This window comes from Amphibalanus amphitrite, unplaced genomic scaffold (assembly GCF_019059575.1).
Source record: "Amphibalanus amphitrite isolate SeventyFive unplaced genomic scaffold, NRLGWU_Aamphi_draft 001071F_arrow, whole genome shotgun sequence".
Classification (NCBI taxonomy): Eukaryota; Metazoa; Arthropoda; class Thecostraca; order Balanomorpha; family Balanidae; genus Amphibalanus; species Amphibalanus amphitrite.
In genome coordinates, this window is record NW_024882565.1 from 85,135 (window position 1) to 97,991 (window position 12,857).

At 48.7% G+C, this 12,857-nt stretch overlaps 1 protein-coding gene across 10 annotated transcripts in view; it reads right to left on the reverse strand.

The window, feature by feature from the left end:
* LOC122369777 (prominin-like protein) overlaps positions 1-12,857 on the reverse strand; it is a 94,009-nt gene that overhangs the window by 64,706 nt on the left and 16,446 nt on the right. For all 10 annotated transcript variants that reach the window (XM_043344781.1, XM_043344779.1, XM_043344780.1 and 7 more), the window contains one exon: positions 6,468-6,998. In XM_043344781.1, coding sequence (XP_043200716.1) covers positions 6,468-6,753 — 286 coding nt within the window. In that variant the 5' untranslated portion in view covers positions 6,754-6,998. The remainder of the gene's footprint in view (positions 1-6,467; positions 6,999-12,857) is intronic.

The window sequence follows — 12,857 nt, forward strand, 5'->3', positions numbered from 1 at the left end:
GTCAAATGAAAAGAAGACATACCTACAGAGATACGAACAGCTATCAGCCGAGAATACAACGGTTCATCTAGGAGAGGACAGCGGTGCGGTCACTTGAGAAGACAACAATCACTTTAGGAAAGGACAGCAGTCACTTTAAGAGAGAAAACAATGGTCACTTTAGGAAAAGACAGCGGTCAGTTGGCAGTAAAGCCATCTGCCGGGAACCAGCAATCACCAGTCTATTCACGCAGTTTCGCACAGTCTCTCTAGCAGGCGGTACGTGACAGTTTGAAGTCTCTGTGTGGTCGTCGCCGGCGCACTGACCTCAATTCAGTGACATGGCAAGAACGACACTGACAGCGCGCAGTGCCCGGCGCCTCAGAGCGTCAGACGGGATGAGGGTGCACGCGAGAGGAATGCTCGAGAGGAATGCTCGAGAGGAACGCTCGAGAGAGGAGAGCCTGAGCATCACGGGAGGTTGAATCGTGGCAGCTGAACATAGGAGAGAATCGTGGACTATTCTCTCCACGATTAGTCCACGACTAATCGTGGAGATTAGTCGTGCACCCTCATCTCGTCTGAGGGTGCACGACCTCAGAATTCAGATAGTACAGTTTTAGTAGTACAGAACGTCTGGAATAAACGTCAATAAATAAATATTCAATTTGCAAGAGCCAATCCCGTTATGAATTTTAGAGTGGGGCCCTGTTTTAAACATCAAACTAAAACAAAATTGACAGAAAAATATTAAATTAATCCTTCATTGACTGATCATTCCCGGCGTGTTTTAGCAATGGCTTCATCAGAATGGAGCAGTCCAGGCAGCAAGCCATATCCATAATGAAGATTGGCAATCACATTTCCCCAAAACTACCACCATAAGCGTGCTCCCCCTCCCCTCCTCTCCCGCCCCTGTCTGCCTATCCAGCCAGGCGTCTGTCCACTATTCGGCGTGCATACATTCTACATGAGCTGCACTGCCGGCCGGTGGCTGGTATCGATTTCCGTCTGTTTGCCGACCACCTGAGTCACGTGTCATGCCCCGGGGGCATTTGGCAGCATTGTTTAGGGCGGGAATGGATACAGGTGGTGGTAAAAGCTGTAGGTCAGAAGGGGGAGTGGGGGCACGAACCAGGAAGAACATAAAAAGGACATTCTTGGAATCCATCCAGCTTATTGGTCCATTACTGAATGAAAGAGGGGAAACTTTAAAGCTAAAATACACGGAAAGACGAAGACAAATAATTCAGAATAACACCAGTTGCATTTACCAAACAATTCAAAGAAAGTTTCAGTTCCAACTTCAATAAAGCGATGACATGCAAGTTGATTTCATTGTTACGACCACGCCCTACCAAAAACCCCTGCAGAGTGAAAAGGCCGTCATGAACCCAAGGGTACCGAACAGCACCCATGCACCCAACACCCATCGCGTGCGGCACGATCACTATGACCCGCCCATTCCACCCACACCATGTCGTAGCCTTCTTTGTTGCTCATGAACTCCTTTGAGCAGCCCAAGCCACCGAGGGAGCAGCACTGAGGCGGTAAGGTCCATCCGCCGGCCGGATCGATGGTAAAAGCAGCCTTGTTGCCCGCCGGATTACATCGATCAACTAGCGAGCGGTGGCAGCAGCCACAGAGGGAGAGAGGAAGGGAGAGGAGGGGAGGGGAGGGAGGGATGAAAGGAGAGGACTGAATAAGCGCCAGACTCGGCACGCAGGATTCATCCTCTCCTCTCTGATCTCCTTCGTTCTCTTGACTCGCGCTCAATCTATTCACTGCTGCGATGCGTAACATGGGCGATTGCGTCCAACTCGCGAGGTGCAACACGGAACAAAACGCAGCGGTGGCTGCGGACGCGGCCGGCCCGAGGCAGTCCCAACCGGGTCGCTGGTGCTGCCCTCATCCCGGCAGCGGCGACCTCTCAAACTAGTTGACCGCGCGGGGCGGGTGCTCGACGTGGGCCGGTTTGTTCAGTGGCTCGTTCACCACAGTAATATTAGCCGGGCGATAAAACTCGAGAGCAAGAGGCAGGAGCGCTCGTTTGCTACTTCCCGAGGCTCGAGGGTCTATTAGACATCCGCAACGGTGGTCCAAGTCGCAGCTCAACCGATGTTCCATTACACCAGGATATAGCATACACCGGGGTACGGTTGCCCGCCTTCTGTCTCGCCCACTTTCAGCAGAAAGTGCAGTTTGTTGAGAGACCAATCCACTGTTCACCAGAGGTCGCTGTTTTCAGTAGATTAGGTACTGTTTTCGACAGGTCAAGCAACCAACTACCCTCAAGAGCTCGACCCACGGTTTCCGACGGGTCACTCCACCGTTCTAGGTAGGTCACCCGACTGCCCCGGAGACCCGGAGTTCAGGTGAGTGGTCCGGAACTCCGGGAACTCCGGAGCCCGGAGCAGAGTCCGCCCGGAGGCCGGAGGCGGTGTGCTCTGGCCTCTCGGAGGCTGGTGATTCATATGAGAGGTGACTGGGCTCCGGGTGGTGGTACGGACCGGTACCGGCCACGGGGCGACCCGGGATGACTAGACGGGATAGAGACGGGAAGGGAGAAGGGCCAGAAGAGATAGGGTCAGGGACGGAATGGGACGACATGATTGGGTGACATCTGCTAAGTAGACAGGTGAAGGTGGCCGGTGGGCAAGGTGACCAGACCACTGACCAGTGATCATGAACGTGACCAAACTTTCCTCCAGCTTCATACCGAGGCAACGGCTTTCGGACCTATTCGTGCGATCGTGAACGGAAAGGAAAGCGACCTGTTGTTGACACAATAACAAGCAATCTCTGCGATCAAATGTTGTCCGTTACTTAGGGATTATTATACCAAATGATGAAATAGATCCATGTTTAACCAGCGCAATCCTCTCAAAATCGCCAGTTAGGCCCAGTTAGATCGCCTTGGTGTAACCTTCCCTGTCTCTGCACCAACTCTGCAAACAGACAAGAGGAAAGTCCAGAGAGCGAGCAATCAGTCTAACGCTCGTGACCACGCGTTCAAAGCACCACCCACTTTAGGTCGAGCCAGACTGCTGTCAAACCAACTCTCCGGTGCCGCCAGCTCCAGTTCTGGACAGCTGTCTCCCGATCAAATCGGCCGATATGGTCCTCAATTTCCCTAACATAGCGAGACACTGAGCTATGGACCGACCGGCTCGCTCGCTCCAGTTTTAGGACAAACGTCGACGCAAGGAAACTGGAGAGGACTGAGCTCCGCATTGAAATCATCTCAAGATCGCCTCGACCAGACGGAAATTAAGCCGGTGTGGCCACGACGAAATGCCGACATTTTAGTGCACACAAGAGAGTCGCTAAAAATAAATGATGTCGCCAGTCGCCTTGACAACTGGTGACGACAAGTGAGGTTCTGAGATATATCGTTCATCTGAATATCTAATATTCCACAGCATAATGCAAACCGTGCCCTGACAGAACACCATACCTGTAGCATCCAGCAACCCCATGTTCCGCGTCTCAACATAAGGGAGCTGAGGGCACCGACATTTCATACCGGACTTATTTTACGGAACATTCTCCAGAGGGAAGCCCCGATGTCGTCAGCAGGCGATGGAGGGAAGCTGGCCTTCGTCACGGAAAACATTTGACTTTCAAAGTGCGTCTTCGACCCGAGACAAGCATCTTCAGAGGCTGATCCAGGATCGGAGCCAAAAGGGGGCTTAAAACGGAAGCGCTTCCAAAGGAAGGAAAATGGCACGAAAGATGTTCACCTAGTTTGGATCAATTGGCATGTTAAAACTGACCATACGCTCATAATATCAGAGAAATTGATGAAAAATCCAAAACTTGAATCACATCATATCCTCTTACTCCAATGCGGTGCATCCCTCTTTCTGGATCCGCCAGCGTCTAAAAATGACATCGAGTTCAGTCTTGTCCCCGTTCCTAACCTACAGATGAATTAGACCGATCTCCACGACCATCTTTAGCCGCGCCCCACACCCACCGAACCACTCCTGCACCGTAGCGAACTGTCACGGCTCACGGCAGCTGGCTCACACTCACGGTGTGCCTCCTCGCACTGACGTGATTCTCACGGAAATCGGGCCACCACGGGCTGAGCTGAGAATTGTGTGAAGCTGTAACCAGCAGCCGAAGGCGATGGAGAATTGTGGGTCGCTGACACGGAATTTGAGCGGCGCTGGATTTCAGCGGGTTTTGTTTGAAAAGTGAATACTATGCTATCTTATCACAAGTGCTTATCTTATGTGCTTTGGCCGCTTGTTAGCGTTTGAGTCGTAACTCAATCGCAAGGGTCAAGGGTGAAGCTGCTAATCCGCTATATCTCCAAAAACTTTCGGGACCTGTTGTCCTTCCTTCAAAATATCAAGATAACGTTTATTTCTGTGTTCTAAACGATAAATTTCAATGTGTCAAACAATAAAACCAGCTACATCTTCGCACATCCAACGCACAAAGGGTTAGGGTAGTTCAAAATACATTTTCAATTCTCCTGTTGATTCGTTGTATGACAGCCGCAAGCATATTCCCTGTCCACCATCTCATCACCCAGCCTATTACACCGTGATTAACCATACCCTCATTCGCTAGCATACAGCTCATCGCCATGCAAAGAAAGCTCCTTCAATGACTTGTTTGCCTGAACAGCCCTTTCTCCCGTTCATCACCTAGAAGGAAAGCGGTCTAACGTCGAGTGAACGGTGACGCTGATTGCCAGCCCAGCGTCTTCCTGTGTTCTCACGGCAGTGACGAGCAGTGACGAGCTGCCCGCGGAGTCCGCACCGGATGTCCGGACCCGGGGAGGGAGAGTTGGGAGGTGAGTGATTCCCAGGGTGAGTATCAGCGTGATTCCCGGAGGGTAGCGGCTGGGAAGTACGGATTTATGTGATGGAAGGAAGCCAGAAGAGAGTTGCAAAATGTGATGACACATAGAGAGTAAGGTAAATACTGATTATCACATAGGGATGATACCGATAATTCTAGGAACACCAATGCTCTAGCTGTTTTTGAGAAAGCAACTACAAATCCAACTTGGAAGGCAGAAAATACGAGTTCAAGTCCCAATCAAGTAAAGCAGCTAATACTAAGTTGATTCAAATAATTTTAACCGTTCCTCTCTAAGTAGAATAAAAATGTCATTTATCTGCGTAAAGATGATATTCCGCAGTTCATTCAACGTGACAATATTCCAGGAAACCCCAAGCCACCGTCTTCCTCAACACCATATCAGAAAGTCAACTCCGACAAGAGGTCAGGGGTCGGCTCGCCTCGGGCGAAACCTGACCTTTTCCGACCTGTCAGCCCAACTCTGACCTGAGGCCTGCCGTGTTCCGTCACGTGACAAAGTTCATCGGTCTCTGTCAGTGATGAAGCCAGATGGACTCTAGAAAGTGGCTTTGGAAGCAGAGATGTCAATTTCGGTCTCAGATGAATGGAAGATAATTGTGGAATAACATAGTGCCAGCTATACTTTGACACCAACGGGAAATCAGACAGAAGCGAAACAGGAAAACAAAAGGGCGTTTTTTGGCATGCCTGCTCGGTCACCACATTACCCGCGGTTTGTTCAGACATCCATGCATCTAGACCATCAAACCACGATACGTAACCTGCAAATAACCCACCGTAAATCAGACCACTTGTCGAATGCACTGAAACGCTCGCAGCACGAACCTACGATAGAATACAATCCCATAACCAGCCCCGCAAATCAAAATATCGCCCGATCGCATGTTTAGCTAGACCGCCTCGCTCATCGCTTCGTGTGTTGTATAACCTTCGCAGGCACGAACGCCATACGAAGCGCCATCACGGAACACCGCAGGTAGGCAAGCCAAGCGGTAGTCCGCCTGGTGAGCTCAAGCTCGTAAAGAGCCGCACCCGGCGACTAGCTAGTGGGTAGCCTGAGCGGACAGCGGGGCAGTCACAGCGACACAGCGGGGCAGCGGATAGCGGCTTAGCGGCAGTGGGATTCGCCCCCACACAGCGAGGCGCTGTTCCTCCCGCTACCCCTCCCCTAGGGGGGAGGACCGGTTACGGTACCACCTGTTTGGTAGGCTGGAAGCCGGTCACCAGGGGGGGGAGGGTCGGGAGGGGAATACAGGTCACGTGTACTGTATACTTTGCCGCAGGGGACGAAGGAGGACGCGAACTTTGCAGACCGTGATGAGTAAGGATTAGGATATAGGTCGTGGGCAGAAAATTGGAAATGTTTAGGTCGGGAACTGGGACTCGTCACGTATGACGTTGTTTGGTTTTTTAGATGCTTACGTAAGCATTTCTGGGGACTCCCTCTGTGCGTATCTTCGTTTGACTCACCAATTGCAGATTGCAAATATAACGCGAGACTTTGGTCCGAGTTGATTTCTGACGACTTAGAGAACAAAGAGCTCCGCTGAGGGCGATTCTCGGTTCGCCCACCCGTCGTCGGTTATTCAGTTATTCACATTCGTTCTCGCTCCGTTCAAAGCTATAGCGCGAGTTCTCAGACTTACCCAGCGCTGCACTGTCGTCTCGCTGAATGAGATCCAGGAAGAAATTCGTCACATAGTAGAGATGCTCCATGCCCTTGGGGTCGAACTCATCCGAAGACCGGTAACTGGCGTTCAGTTTCGGTGATGAATACCTCACTGGTTCGAACGGTAGCACACTGCGGGTTTCCACCCCATCCTGGGCGAGCGCTGCACCACTCAGCACCAACACCACCACCACCACAGGCGTCATAGTCACCAATCCCGACACCACCCGCGGTTTGGAGAAGAGTCGCGCACTGGCCTCCATTATGGAGGAGTCACTGCACCAACGCGGACCTCTCTTCCTGGAGGCTGAGCGCGGACTGCCGCCTGCCGCCACAGCGGACGGGACTGGACGTAGCGAGCCCGCCGGCCGCCGCCGCCGCCGCCCGGCGCCCGAGCGTTGAACCTCGGCGCTCGTGACGTCACCGCCGCCGCCGCCGCCGGCTATGTGACGTCATCGCCGCTAGCTGTGACGTCACAGTGATCCAGCCAGCCGGCTGGCCGCAGAGGCTGTGGGTAAATGGCAGCGTTAGTGGGATCTGGCGGTGGAATGGAGAACTAGAAGGCCAATGATAGGTGGTCGCTGAAAATGGAAAAAGTTCAGCAAAATATGGGGCCTGGAGTTAGTCACCGATCAAATATATAAGAGGATTAGGTATGTAGAAATCGAAAACATTCGTTATTATAAAGGTGGCCATTTAAATAGGTATCGTTTACCGGCTACTAACGTTTAGCTCACTCACGGATGTCACAGGTTACGTAATCAGGGAGAAAGGAATTTTTATTTACACTAAACAACGGAACACCAATAGGTGCAGTCTGGCAAAGCTCGCGGATTCCTTGAAATATTTGAATGTCATGTCACAGGGCTGATGCTTTAATGTTAAGGCCGCTGGGGGATCGTGCGCGTGCCACAAGTCGTAACACATATGTATTTCCGTTTTCTTCATGATAAATGGATACAAGCCTTGAAGAATAACAAACGGTTCACGATTTACAAATCATTCTCCGTCGCGAGCATTCTGTCATTTGTTCGCAGATCACGAACCCATAAATTTGTAACCGTGATCCCCAGGTCGCTAGCGACGCCTTCGTGACCTAAATGTAACCACTCACGAAACCATCACGAAGAAGCGTCACGGGATCACGAGGTCATGGCAGAGCGTTACGCCCATAAAATCTGGTCAAATATGAGGTGTAACATTATGAAAAGTGTACAAGCTGCCATACGTTACGGACGCCGTAAGAGAAAGAGAGCGAGTTGATAAAATATCGCGGAGGCGATCGTGGTGGCAAAGCGAGTTTTCTTAGAAGATAATTGTGGCATATGATATGGTGTTTGCATGTGACAGTGAAACTTTTCATGTGGTGTGATGCAAAATCAAGCCATTGAACAGTTTTTTTTTTTAAATAACAAGATGAGATGTTTGTTTCGGGTGTATCTTCATTTCATAGTGTTCAATCCCTCTTTTCATCCCCCAACCTTCCCCTCTCCTCTCCCTCTCTCTCTCTCTCTCTCTCTCTCTCTCTCTCTCTCTCTCTCTCTCTCTCTCTCTCTCTCTCTCTCTCTCTCTCTATCTATGGCTCTCTCCACCCTCATTCTCGGCCACGGGTGCCAAATATCCCGACGTCTCTCAGAGGCTCTGGTTGTTGGCACCAGCCCTCGTCCGAGACACAAACAGACACGTTACAGAGGCCCATCGAAAGGCGGGCCCACCTCCGGTGACGGTTCTTTAGAGGTCTTGGGTCGTCGCGTAGAAAAAAAACACACACACAGAGAGAAAGGTTATGTATGACGCTCGGGTAATGCACGTATCACGTAAGGTCAGCATGAGGGTTAGATCTAGGAGCTGGAGGCCTAAAAACTCGCAAATGGAAATGGTCTGTAGCTTGTAAAAGGACTATTAGCGTTCACCCTCTCCCTGAAGTAATAGTTACGGCATTACTAAGGAAGGATGTTTCATTCTATTCTCACAATCTTACAATGCATTCTTACGAATTATACCAACACACAATCGAGTCACTCCTTCCTTCTCATTCGTTTTTTTCCCCGCCTGCAACGCCGCAATCTCTGCCCAATATCCATCCACCCATCTCGATCATTTTCCCAATCATCTCCCTTCCCTCCCCGCCTCCCCGGAGAATTTCCGCACCAGCCCCATAGGACCGCCGTGGTAGTCGCGGCACGACTCGGGCCGTGTCGAGAGCCGTTACCTGGGAGCTAAGTGACGGTCTCAGTTAGAGACTGGCCGGTGGAGCCGCCAGAGCCCTGGTTTGAGCTGGGAATGGCCCGGTCGAGCAGTGCCGTGATTGGGGAATGGTGGGACTGACACGGGGCGGGACCCTTCTGATGGTGGGGATGAGGAAGTCAGCTATAGTTCGTTTTTTTTTTCAAAAGGACTCTTGCTCCAAGTATGTTTTTCGAAAAAGCACGCGTTTTAGCGAGCAAAACGAGCAAAAACTGAACCAGGAGGAGCCCTCCTGTAAATGGGCATACATGAGCCCGTTGGAGGGAGGCCTAAATAATAAATAAAAAAAAAAACCAGAGAAACTCGAACGTCGCCTTATTTTAACATGTGAAGTATTCCTGATGATTTCCATACGTGCGTTTTGGAGCCAGATATGAGAACAGTGGTGACGTCATGCTGTCGAACTTGTATTGCAGTGTAACGTATAACTATCATGGACGAAACCGCTTACTCGATTATAACCTCGGCAACAGTGAAAAACGAAGTATCCCCCAAATTCTTCAAAACTTTGTCCCATCTTACGGACATTGGGTGCCTGCTGCCACCAGTGACGTCATCAAAGTATGCTAATTTTTCAGGACACAATTTCCGGGTACTTACCGTGCACAATTTGAAATCGGATATTTTTCATCGGTAAGAAATTCTTGGCCAGACGCTGAAGCTTGGCTGAAGCTGCCAGAACTCACGTGAGAGCTTTGGTAATGCACTTTGAGCCAGCGTCCTTTTGAAAAAAACGAACTATAGTGAAATTTGAAAATACGATAAGCCAGCGAACTTACGGTGTGCAAGGGATAGCAAAGTAGGTAACGCAGCTGCTAGGTATTTGAAAACAGAATGACACTATAAGTAATCATTTATCAAAATGAAACGTACCTATTGACTCGTTTTATTTATTTATTTTTGTCCCGTACAATGTTTATGTACGTAAAGCATCGCTGGCATCTGGGTTGACTGGCATCGTTTCAAGTGAATTAATACATTTATAACTTTCTAAACCATATTTCAGTAAACATAGCAGAAAAAAATAAAAACCTTCATTACGTCATGTCACCAAAGGAAGAAAATGAGCCTACCGAAAGAATATTAGTTACACAAGACATGTAAACAATGTTAAATCAGGTGATATCTGATTAAGAAGGCTCACGCCAAATTCCCCCCCCCCCCTCCCCATAGAACACGTAGAACTTCCGCAATCTGTTCCAGACTTAGGTAGTTGGGGCGTGCGGCACCTGATTCGAGAAGTTTTGGTATGACTTTCCCCTTAGCTTGAACAGCTGCGCAAGTTGGAATACTTGGAACAAACACGCTCAGTAGACACTCTAACGATCTTCCTGGCTTGCAATGGAACTCTTGCACAAAGTTCGCAAAAGAAAACAGGCAAGTGCAGAGGTTACGACAAGTTCTTTAGCAACGACGTGCCTCAAAGATTGAAAGGGTGAGGGGCAGTTTTGCCATGTTTTATATAAAATATGGGATGAAAAATGATAGGTGATGTGGAAGATGGCTCGGGGGGAGTTATAATCCTGCACATCCTTGCGCTTTATTTGTGACAGAAACTGCTGAATTTCTGGTCGATCTAATCCAGCTTTTTACGGGATATAATTGCTATAAGAACATAATTGAATAAAATTTACGTAAACAAGTTATTTTTCCTGAAAGTCACTGAAAAGAGCAAAAAGTATGTGTCAAGCATACAAATTGAGCACTTAGGTAGTCAGCGACGAACCGATGTTAATTTTGAATAATATCGGTTGATATCTGATTTTATAAGACAACACAAATATACAGCAGTGTTAGTGCCAGAGCGGCAAGTTCGAATGAATTTCCTACAAAATGCTTTCGCTGATGCATGTAAATTGGATATGTAAAGACAAAACTCGATACATAATTCGTAATATAAGATACATCCGACAAAGTAGAATTACCCAGCTCGAAATTCGGTTACGGACGGCTGCTCATTATGGACACAGCCAAGTCGTATGTCCATCAGAGAGCTGACTGGAAACTCTAAAACAGAGGAGTATGCATAATCATCTTTATTAGGTCACTTGAATGACAGCATTTCTTCAACATTGAGCATAAGCCACATTTGAGTCGCTTCAGTAACATTTATTTTCGCAGAATCCCGTCACATCTGACATGAAAACGCGTCCGAAATGCCAATAAGCTGGCTAAAACACGTCTAATTTTGCTCTTTTCTTTGCAATGTCCACGCACTGAGCCACTCAAAAAATAATTTAACGCATTAAGCCGTGGCGACAGTCTGTTAAAGCGCGTCTCAACCATTCCCATGCAGAGACAAACCCGAGATTTCTCCCAGTCGTAACTGCGACGCTCTCCATGAAATGTCTGCCAGTCGTCAGATTTGTTCCCATTCTGGCTTCCCTCGGCCGTTTGGGGAGGGTTTTACTGGGCCACACTGGTCGGCCGATCGGTCGGCAGATCATTGTGCGCTCCAGATGCCACCCGTCATTGTAAGGGCCGATTCTGAACCGAGGCGATGGTGTGCTCCTCGAAGCTGCTTTTCCGTCCGAGAACGTATTTCGAGCGTGTAAAAGAACAAACCGCCGATAAAGCAAACATTGAAATGACATGAACGAAGGTAATGATTCATCTCGGAACGCGTTATCCCGGCAAGAAAGTTATTCTGGGAAGAATAAGATCGGGATGCCGCGTCATGAACAAAGTTCAAACAAGATTGTGGGTGCTGATACTTCAGGGAAAATGTTTCCGACTGCGATACTGTCTGGCACATAAAGTCATAGAAGACAGCAAGAATGAGGTCGCCTGTTTAACATGTCTAATAACACAGATGAACACACACAAACGAGGCAATGGAAACCATCTCTCAATCATTTACAAGCATATATACGTTAATAAAAGTACCGACTTTTAGCACCATTCTATAGGGTGGATGCAGAAGGCAAATCACACTAGCATCGAGTTGGGGCAAAATGTCAGCGAAAATTAAAACCTTCTGTATCGGTCACCAACAAACACGAATCAACAATGCAAGTCGAAATCATAGAAAAATGGGATGGTTGCAAAGGGCCATGGCCTATAATTCAGTTAAAGTTACATCAATTACACACAAAAAAACATAGCCCACTGAAAACAGCTGTTTACATTTACACTGTGGGCCTGGATAGAATCCGTAGTTCTGTTTTGTTTCATGGCTGAGTCATCATCTTATTCACCGAAGCACAACCAATCGATGGAATCGACTTTGTGGCGCCCTTCACCGTCCCCTACGTAATATTGATCGTCAATAATGTTCCCGGGTAATATTAGTGATACCAAGGCATGACTCACAGAGGGGCATTACTGTTGTCTACCCGGCAAACTGTCGGTTTGCCGTACCGATGACTCTGGAATCAATACCTTCGCTCGACGGGCCCCGAGTCAAACCTACCTCAACACTGAACATTGAGATAGGTTTGACGAATTATGTTGAAGTAATGACTGGATGGATAAGACATATAATATGATTGTTGTTAATGATCTCCCGAAAAGTGGCCGGGGTGACAAAATCCTCACCTGACTGTGACTCTACTGTAGTTCAATACTGTCATTAGTGTCATCTCATTAGATGCTCCTCGTTCTGCCACGATCGATTGATAGTGACTGACAAATAACAGTAACCATAACTGACTACCTGTTAAGACGTCTTAGATAACTAAGCACTAGACCGATGGAAAGAAGAATCAGTACGAACTACGACGCTACTAGAAAGGCTCCGTAGGTAAGCAGTGACCCCTTTAATCGCCACATCTAAACCGCATTTTATATCACGATCCCCATCATGAACCCGTCAAAGTTGACCCATCTCGTCGCCAATATCTAGATCAGCAATGTATCGCAGAACATGATCCTCAAAAGCGCAAACATTTCGGAAACGAGCGTTTCGATGGCAGCACTCCAAGCAGCTGGCACTTTGCCGACACATAAAAAACTCTGCCACCCGGGAAAGTAGTGAAGGGATCCGCTCTGGCGCCGTGTGAGGACGTAAACAAAGGAGGCGGGAGATGCCGTGGCGCAGGCGGCAAGATGCAGAGGCGATACCGAGCGGCGATCGATGCTGTAGTTTGGGTAATGGATCGGCAGCGAGGCGCGTAAAAAT